At 33.8% G+C, this 10,447-nt stretch overlaps 1 protein-coding gene across 8 annotated transcripts; it reads right to left on the bottom strand.

The window, feature by feature from the left end:
* Window positions 1-201: 201 nt before the first annotated feature.
* On the bottom strand, window positions 202-2,444 carry LOC111697653 (transcription factor SOX-4). Of its 8 annotated transcripts, none has more exons than XR_002764352.1 (4): window positions 2,304-2,444; window positions 973-2,146; window positions 816-853; window positions 202-361 (listed from the first exon to the last, which is right to left on the bottom strand). XR_002764352.1 is itself a non-coding variant. In XM_023467728.1 (2 exons), the coding sequence occupies exons 1-2, from the start codon at window positions 2,403-2,405 to the stop codon at window positions 1,205-1,207; spliced, it is 1,044 nt and encodes a 347-aa protein (XP_023323496.1). In that variant the 5' UTR covers window positions 2,406-2,444; the 3' UTR covers window positions 202-1,204. The 8 variants fall into 8 exon arrangements, 1 of the variants encoding a protein (XP_023323496.1); XR_002764353.1 differs by having other exon boundaries at window positions 202-320; XR_002764354.1 differs by having other exon boundaries at window positions 204-276.
* Between the last annotated feature and the right edge of the window lie 8,003 nt (window positions 2,445-10,447).

Below are 10,447 nucleotides of genomic sequence, written 5' to 3'. Positions count from 1 at the left end.
TTTTAATATTTAATTATATAAAGTTATCTATCCAAATTTTTATTTGCACATTATTTTGTTCTGTCTATTATTAAACCGCTACACTTCAATTAACTATAGAGATTAGAAAATTTGTGTTTGTGGCAAAGACTCAATTACTTTCTTTACCGAATTTCATTTATCTCTTACATTTCTCTTAAAACTGGATAATAATAATCATAATATGGTACTTAATCATTTATTAACTAAATGCAAGATAAAAGTACTTTTATCACAGTCCTTATATTCTAATAATACCTAAAAGTAAAAATAAGTCCAAGTTCAGTGTATGCCCAAAAATACTGAAAGACAATAAATATTATTATATCAGTCTCACTCTTTCCTTGTTAAATGTACAATTAAGTACATTTTTAATGTACGCAATGTGGGGTTGAAGGGAGCTTGTACGACGAGGGGGGGGGGGGGGGGTAGAGTGGTGATTTGAACGGGCGGGCTAGGGTTGCGTAATTTATCACTATATCGACCCATTAATCGATCCTAGGACGGAACCTCTAGCTGAGGCGCACCCCTAACATTACCAAATATGTTTCACACAAATTTAGTTTGGAGACAAATAAATATATAAAAAAATAACCCGGACTAATATCTGATATTTTAAAAAATGTAAAAAATAACATCCCTGAAATTAACCATTAGCTAAAACCATTATCAGTGGGGCTGAAACAAAGGGACGTAATATGCATGATCCATGTCGGTTTAGAATTAAAATTATGTTCAGCTAAGTTTAAAAACTAAAAATTTGTGCAGCGGGGCTGGGAAATATAAAGTTTTCAAACCATTTGGTGCTCCCGCTTTGTGTAGAGAAAAATTGATACTATTAAAATGGGCAATTTGTGCTACTAGTAAATTAATGTTCTGACGCAGTGACGCAACTAAGGCAATGTTGTGACTTGAACCCTTCCAATTTAGTGAAGGTTACGCAGCACAAATTACCGGTACGAAGATCACTATATAATGAGCTAATATTAAATCTTTAAATTTCTTGGTAATCTGGTTTGAGTTGTTGAATAGTGTTTATAAATTTAGTTTCTGGTTTCATCAGCAATCATTCTCCTCGGAGTTCTTTGGTTTAAGTTCGGATAAAGGGAAACCAGGAGAGGAAACCAGTATCCGGAGCTATTTATATCCGAACCCTGGTCGGTCCTACTCTGCGGTTTAATCCTAACTAGAGAAGATCATTGAGATCAAGGTTCTGCCAACTCTCCGGCTCCGGTAAAGAGAAACTAGTGGGGAACACACTCGTATCTTCGATCACGTCCATACCAAGATCAAAGTTGAGAAAATCACTGACGTAGGCAGGGTTGCTGAGAAAGCTATCAAAGGTATCCATAGGATCAATGTTTTCAGAAAGAACGTTTTCAATTTTGACTGGAAGAGAACCAATGTATTCAAACTTGCTGGGGGAGGAGGGCTCTCCCTTGATCTCATGTTTGATTTCATCAAAATCCAGATTGTTCTTGATATTAAAAAGATTCTTGTGGAGCTCGTCATAGAAAGAGGTTGAATCTGGAGAAGCAGGCAGCTCAGGGGTTCTTGGTACACCTGGAGAAGGTGTTGAACTTGTCGGAGAGGGTGTTGAGCATGTTGAAGAAGGTTCGCTCACCAATCTGGACATGGGTATCAGTCTGTTCTGATTCTTTGCCATCTTTGCCTTAAACTTACTGTCAATGGTGAACTTGAGTTTAAGATTGGATGTATTGATGGGTTGGGTTCGAGTTGATAGAGGAATCCTTTGATTAACCCAAGAATTACTTCCAAACATATTGTTTAGTCTGAAAACTGTTCCAGGACGGGTTGGTTTAATCACTGCACTTTTCATCTGACTTTCAAGGAAGGATTTGGGTGAATTGGATGCTTTGGGTTTCTTCTTTGGTTGATACTTATATCCTGGATACTCCTGTAGATGCAGGGTTCGGAGTTTCTCAGCTTCTTGGATATAGGGGAGCTTCTCGTAATCCATCATCTCTTTCCACTCCCGTCCCAACCTTTTAGAGATCTCGGCGTTGTGAATATCAGGCTGATTCTCAACAATCTTTCTTCTCTGGTAATGGGAGAAGACCATGAATGCGTTCATAGGCCTCTTGATCCTATTGGAATCATGACACGTCTGAAATAAGACGAAAATTAGTTTGATAACAGACTTCAATGTCAATGAACTATGGGCCTAGAGATGAAATGTCAGTGTACGCACAGTACAAATACGCATGTATACGCAAATTTCACAAAGATATGAATGTTGACGCAATTGATATATTGATAATTACCTTGGTCGCATCGGAGTAGGGAGTAGGTGAAGTTTTGTCAATTTTAAAACTACCAAATCTTGATTCTGTAAGAGCTCTGTAACCAGAGAGAGAGGTACACATCTCTCCGTCTTTACTATTCAGCTTGCAAACACCAACTAAACTTCATCCATATTCCATACAGTTCTACACGGACGATACACACACAGCACCTGGGAGTTTCTACCAATCAGAAACAAGTATTGGAGTACTTCCACCCAATCACAGGCAAGTCTACACCGCAGTGGAAGGCACGGAGTATGAGAAGGGGGGCGGTCTGCTCTCCCAAGGACAGGGGCTGGGGGGGGGGGCAACATCCTTTATATCTATAGAACAAGCCCATGCTTGCAAACCAGGGGCAGTTTCACAGTTTCCCCATGCTTTGACAAAATATAAACCCCATATATGGAGCCTACATAGGACTCAGCACTTTATAAGGGGAAACATTAGATATACCATGGATTGAAAATTCTCCCACGGGACTTGAATAGGTCGATTTTTTTAGTACGGAACGGACCGGACCGGACCGTCTTTTTAGAACACACATATTATATAAGCTTCGCTGTTTTTCTGTGAAAAAAGTACTTTAATAACCTTGGAGTAGAATCTTTAGGCTTTAAATAATGCTCAGGGGTATACAGTACATATAACAGGAGGAGGAGGAGAAGGAGAAGGAGAAGGAGGAGGAGAAGGAGGAGGAGGAGGAGGAGGAGGAAGGGAGGAGGAGAAGTAGAAGAGGAGAGGACGGAGAAGGGAAGAGGGAATAATGGAAAAAGAGGGCAAGGAAGGAGTGGAAGAAGGAGGAGGAGAGGAGGAGAGGAGAGAAATGGAGGAGAGGAGGAAAGAATTGGAAGAGGATAGGAGGAGTAATCGGAAGAGAAGAGAAGGGATGAGAGGGTGGATGAGAGGCGAATGGGAAGATGAAATTAGGGAGGAATGGGAAGATGAGAGTAGGGATGAGAGGGAGGAATTGGAAAATGAGAATAAGAAGCAATAGGAAGATGATAGGTAGGAGGATAGGATAGATAAATGGGAAGATGGGAGGAGGGAGTAGAGGAGTAAAGAATGGGAACATGACTGGATGGATAAAAGGTTGCGGGATTTGAACTTGTATCAAGAAATCTCAAGTTTTTAGATTTTCTTGGATATGTTTTAAAAAAAAATATTCTTCATATAGCTTTGAAATAAAATAGAACAGGTTCTGATAGGATAAAATTTTAGATAGATTAGGATAGCTTCTGTGCAAAGTAGGAAAATGTTTTTTTAAGATAGAATAGGATAGTTCCTAAAAGAATAGAAAAACTTTTTATATGCATAGAATAGGACAGTATCTAGAAGTGCACGTTATTCTTTAGATAGAATAGGACAGCATCTAGAAGTGCACCTTATACTTTAGATAGAATAGGACAGCATCTAGAAGTGCACCTTATACTTTAGATAGAATAGGACAGCATCTAGAAGGCACCTTATACTTTATATAGAATAAAAAAGCTTCTGTGTAGAATATTTTAGAAAAGGACAGAAAAAAAGAAAAAAGAAGAATATTCTAAAAAGAAATTTATATAAGCACAGAATTAAACCAATCTTTGAAGAGAAGGAATAGAATTAAATCATTATAAACGTACCACGTACCTCTGACCCTACAGTAAGAGTGAATTTAGCATAAAGTCTGACCGCGTCCACCTTGTTGCACCGGCTAGTCCTATTGAGTGTCTGATTTATTTACCCAATGTCCTGGCGATACAGTTTAAACTGGGACAGGAAAGGTTGACCCGGCTCGCATATTCTAATGTACTAGGGCTGCCCATGGTACGGCCAACTTGTTCTTAAATCGTATTTTTTTCTTTTCAGGAAAGATTTATAAATACGAGTAAAAAAGGGGGATGGGGGGGGGAGGGGATGGAGGGAATTTAAACAAAAATTGCAACGAACGTGCGTAGACCCAAGAAGGTAATTATACGATTAATTATGTCTCATTCGTATAATTATATTATCTAGACCGCTCTAATAGAACCTACAGATCAGGAGAAGGAAACTTTACAAACAGAACGAAACCAATCTTCAACAAATTATTCAGATTAAAAACTGACAATGTTGATAAAAATCTATAATTGTAATTCTGAGATGCCCAAGGATAAAAGGTGTTAATATTGACATCTGCTAATTTGTCTCTAAACCCGGTTTAGTTGAATTATAATGTTTAAAGTCAACACACTGGGGTCAACACACCAGAATATCCGGTCCAGGGCATAATACTGAGACGCAGATACAGATACAGCAGAAACATGGAAAAGGATGTTCTCTGCACAAATATACAAAAACAGATAAACATTGGTTGGTTTGCTGATATATATATTGAACATAAAAACAGATAAACATTGGTTGGTTTGCTGCTATATATATATGTTGAACATAAAAACAGATAAAAATTGGTTGGTTTGCTTATATATATATATATATTGAACATAAAAACAGATAAAAATTGGTTGGTTTGCTGTTATATATATTGAACATGAAAACAGATAAACATTGGTTGGTTTGCTGTTATATATATTGAACATAAAAACAGATAAAAATTGGTTGGCTTGCTGATATATATATTGAACATGAAAACAGATAAACATTGGTTGGTTTGCTGTTATATATATTGAACATGAAAACAGATAAAAATTGGTTGGTTTGCTGCTGTATATATATATGTTGAACATAAAAACAGATAAACATTGGTTGGTTTGCTGATATATATATTGAACATAAAAAAAGATAAACATTGGTTGGTTTGCTGATATATATATATATTGAACATGAAAACAGATAAACATTGGTTTGTTTGCTGATATATATATATTGAACATAAAAACAGATAAAAATTGGTTGGTTTGCTGATATATATATATTGAACATAAAAACAGATAAACATAGGTTTGTTTGCTGATATATATATATATTGAACATGAAAACAGATAAACATTGGTTGGTTTGCTGATATATATATATTGAACATGAAAACAGGAATCATATTAATCATAATACAAATATTATTAATTGCAATACGTCGATATTATAAACGTTGAAGCAGTTTCATTGACATTACTCTATTTATAAAACTTTTTTGTTTTTAATAATTCCATACTCTTTGTTTTGTATACTTAATATTTTCTGATCCTAGTACCTACTCTTTATTGAATATTGAACAACAACCTACTATATGTTCGTACAATACTATTTCTCAATTAGATCCTAGTTTAAACTCTATAGATATAAATAATATATATAAAACATTAAAAAAACTGTAAAGAATGAAAACAAAGAGTGCAACAATGAAAGAAGCAAAGATAGATAGAGAAACTAGTTTGAAAAGTCAAAATTTAATCTGTTTTTGCAAATCTTCAAGATTGAGGTTTAAAAATGGAATTGCAATATAAAAACCAGGGTTTATTTAGACTGCAGAGGGAGGGGAGAACAAGGAAGGGGGGAGGGAGGCCTGGAGAGATATTGAGGATTTAAGAGTACAGGGGAGAAGGATAGAAGAAATAGAGAAGTATGAGGGAATTTGGAGGAGAGAGAAAGGAGTTCTGAAAGAGAATAAAAGATGAGATCGAAGATAGATAGATAAAGGAGGAGGAGAGACGAATGTCGGTCAAATTTAAAGATTATTTCAAGATTTTCCAATTCACCACATGTTCTTCTNTACTCTACTCTACTCTACTCTACTCTACTCTACTCTACTCTACTCTACTCTACTCTACTCTACTCTACTCTACTCTACTCTACTCTACTCTACTCTACTCTACTCTACTCTACTCTACTCTACTCTACTCTACTCTACTCTACTCTACTCTACTCTACTCTACTCTACTCTACTCTACTCTACTCTACTCTACTCTACTCTACTCTACTCTACTCTACTCTACTCTACTCTACTCTACTCTACTCTACTCTACTCTACTCTACTCTACTCTACTCTACTCTACTCTACTCTACTCTACTCTACTCTACTCTACTCTACTCTACTCTACTCTACTCTACTCTACTCTACTCTACTCTACTCTACTCTACTCTACTCTACTCTACTCTATCCAGACTGGATTGTAGTCTAGATATAGAGTTACTGAAACAGATGCTATAGTGCGAGATATATATTTAAAAAATCAATCGAGTGGAATATTGGCAACAAAGGTTAGATAAATAGCTAGATAGAAACAGACTGGGATTAAGGACCTCCTTGTTTCGGAACCAAGGGGAACACATTAAACCTTTTGATTGTAAAAAGTATATTTATTCAAAAAGTTTAATTTTACATACCACGACTAATTTTCCACCTTGGTGTGAGAGGAGGGGCTGCTAGTTTAGTGATTTTAAATGAAAGTGTTTAAAAAATACAGACATGTTGATATTTGATGCTAATTTAAAACTCTTGGTGTTTGTCCCCTATGTGAAAACTGTCAAGTCTAATATTTCCCCTGAAAATCTGAATTTTCCCTCAAAAGTTTCAACTTAGCAGGGTCAAACCAAAACGGCATTCCTTTTAAGTTTTTTCTAACCCAACATTGAAGGATTTGAGATGATATCCTAAATGTATTGAAAAATAAAGGATCTGACTTGATATTAAAGGATTTGAGTTGATATTCTATTTGTATATTGAAGGATTTGAGTTGATATCCTATTTGTATGAGTTGATATCCTATTTGTATTTTAAAGGATTTGAGTTGATATCCTATTTGTATATTGAAGGATTTGAGATGATATCCTATTTGTATATTGAAGGATTTGAGTTGATATCCTATTTTCATTTGAAAGTATTTGAGTTTATAACCTATTTGTATTTTAAAGGATTTAAGTTGATATCCTATTTTTGTATTGAAGGACTTAAGTTAATATCTTATTTTGTATATTGAAGAATTTGAGAAGATATCCTTTTTGTATATTAAAGGCTTTGAGATGATATCCTATTTGCATATGGAAGAATTTGAAACGATATCCCATTGCATATTGAAGGATTTGAAACGATATCCTAATTGTATATTGTAGGATTTGAGTTGATATCCTATTTGTATATTGAAGGATTTGAGATGATATCCTTTTTATATAATGAAGGATTTGAGTTTATATCCTATTTGTTTTTTAAAGGATTTGAAATGATATCCTATTTTGTATATCAAAGGATTTGAGTTGATATTCTATTTGTATTTTAAAGGATTTGAGTTTATATCCTATTTGTATTTTAAAGGATTTGAAATGATATCCTATTCGCAAATTGATGATTTTTGGTTGATATCCTATATGTATATTAATTTATTTGATTATATATCCTACTTTTTTATTGATTGTTTTTATATTGAAGGATTTGGGTTGATATCCTATTTTTGCCCAATAAAAACTCACAAATTTGAAGGATTTGAGTAGATATCCTGTTTGTTTATGGTAGGATTTGAGTTGATATTTTACTTGTATACAAAAATAGTATATCAGTATAACTGTGTTCTTAGTCCTTACTGTTTAGAAAAGATATCCAATAAAAAAACGCAAACATCTGCATAGTTTGAAATTCAGAAATAGCTCAGAGAAGTCAAAAGCATCATTTGAAAGAAGGAGAAGAATTTAGTTTTCAGTTATTTGATAATCTACAAATAACAAAATTTGTTTATTACTAAGGAATTGAGTCTTTGCCACAAACTCTGATTTTCTTTTGAACCCAATGTCCTATACGTTTGATATTTCAAACTATGAATTCTGTTAAATAAAATAATACAAGTTTGAAATATCAAAGGTTTATACCATCAAGTTACTTAGATATAGGTTTTAGATAACTTGAGTTTGTGGCTAAAACTCAATTCCTTTCTGGGAGGTCTTAATGTCGTGCACTTAAAAATAATAAATCAAGATATACGCATACATACTCAGGAGGTATAGAGTTTTTACATCTTTTGTGTAATCTTAAAAAAGACATTTTATAATTCAATCTAAAGATTAAACCTATTATAACATTTTTATTTCTTTAAAATAAATTTTTTATCAAAATTCAAAAAAAAAATCCTCGGGCACTTTAGCAGTGATAAAACTAGTTCCCATCTGTCCAAATACTTTACAGTCAAATTTGTTCACAATCCCTATCCCTCCTTGTTTGTTAAACACGTAGAAGATCAAATGTGATGATCCTAAAGATAAATTAGCCACCATATTTTCCGGTCTTTTTTGTTCAAAATTACGCCTTTTTGTCATTAATGATAAATATGGATGTGATAATCAGATGTTAACGTCATTTTTATAAAATTTTGAATCAGACTAATTTGGGTAAAAACTATGAACTGACGCAAAAAGCCGGGAAGCTGTTCAGAACCAGGAATTTAAAAATTCAGGCTATTATTCAATTCTTGTAATGTAAATTAACCTGCATTCGAGACTCTTCGTGCCAATATTATTAAGAATATTTATAGATATTATTATATACTGTACATCGTAAATAAACATTTACAATATATAATTAACATAACTCAAATACTTATATCAAGATGGATGGATTAATGAGAATAAGTGAATGAATGAATAGGATGAGTGGGGAGGAAATGTTTATTAATTAGGATTAAGGGATGAATGAGTGAACGAATGAATAGGATGAGTGGGGACGAAATGTTTATGATCGAATTGGTGAATATTTCATAGGTTGACGCACCAACTAACGGAAAGCGCAAAACCTAAACAAAATTTGGCGCAATTGTGTTTAAATGCCCCCTCCCCTCCCTTCCGTCTCCCCCCCCTATCTTCCTTCCCCTACTCTCTCCAAATCCTGGATGTTGCTTCCCTTCACAATATTTAATTTCAGTGGAGGTACCTACCAATAAATAAATTTTCAGTAAAGGAATCTACACATTACTTAACACTGGTCAGTTATCGTTAAGATTGTAATAGGTGAAATACGAATCAAAATATCCCACAAGTATCTACCATTTTAATTCTCTCTACCTTTATTTTTAATGCCGTTTTTTAATGCCGTTCCCCATTGACTTGTTAAATTTAGTTTGTGTAAATTAAAATTTTTCATTGAACATTGAACAGGACATGAAGCCTGAAGAACTTCTATGCTAATGCTGACCTATCTAGTTCTTGTTTAAGGTTTAAGAAAGCCTAGAGAGTATGTATGTTTACCTATCTAGTTCTTGTTTAAGGTTTAAGAAAGCCTGGAGAGTATGTATGTTTACCAATCTAGTTCTGATTAAATTCTCTAGTTTTATAATCCAAAGTTTGTCATTTATGTAGTTTTTGAGTATTCTAATTTTCTTTGAAGAAATATAATAATAAGTTTGACACCTATTCTGAAAATATTTTAGCGGATTTGAATAGTTATTGACTACAAGAGGATACATTTCAGTCAATCAATTATATTTAAATATTTGTATTTGCTTGTTTAATTGAGTTAACAATGACTTGGAAGTTATAAAAAAAATATTAAGCCTTCACGAGTAAATCAAATATTTGTTATTTTTTTATCCCGTTTTTTTAAAGGTTTCTTAGTTCTCATTTTAAGTTAAAATTTTTGTTGAGTAGATATCCTCGTTTTCGATTACAGGTTCTCTTTATGTAGATAACATTTTGCTAATTAATTTTTTTGAGTAAATATCCTTTTTGCTAATTTTAGGTTCTATACTGAAGTTTTAAGATTTTTTTAATAAATACACTGCATGTTTGTTAAAGGTCCCGTTTTGAGTAGATATCCTTTTATGTTTATAGAAAGCTTTATGTTTGAGCAGATACCCTTTTATGTATATCAAAGGCTGGATTTTTAAGAAAATATACTTTATATTTCTTTAAGGATGTTACATGTGCTAAAGTAGTACTAGAAGGTTCTATTTTTAAGTATATATTCTCCATTTTTATTAAAAGCTTTTATTTTTGATTAGATATTCTCCATTTTTATTAAAGGTTTTGTTTTTGAGTAGATCTCCTATTTCTAATTTAACTCCCCTTGATTCTCCTTCAAAGGTCGGTCTAGGCAGATGGTTGAGACAGAGAGCGTCAAGGCTTATTCCAAGCCAAAGGCCTGGTTTGTTCATGGGGGGAAGGGGGAGGGAGGGGCTCGTTTCTATAGAGAGAGAGAGTAGTAGTGGTTGTTGAAGGGGAAGGGGGGG

This window comes from Eurytemora carolleeae, unplaced genomic scaffold (assembly GCF_000591075.1).
Source record: "Eurytemora carolleeae unplaced genomic scaffold, Eaff_2.0 scaffold115, whole genome shotgun sequence".
Lineage (NCBI taxonomy): Eukaryota > Metazoa > Arthropoda > Copepoda > Calanoida > Temoridae > Eurytemora > Eurytemora carolleeae.
This window is presented reverse-complemented; position numbering and strand designations above follow the sequence as displayed.

Excerpts from the sequence above, each read along its gene's own strand:
- LOC111697653 (XM_023467728.1), bottom strand. The coding sequence starts at position 2,405 with ATGTGTACCTCTCTCTCTGGTTACAGAGCTCTTACAGAATCAAGATTT. Across the intron at positions 2,147-2,303 it reads CCTACTCCGATGCGACCAAG|ACGTGTCATGATTCCAATAG; the intron begins GTAATTATCAAT and ends GTCTTATTTCAG.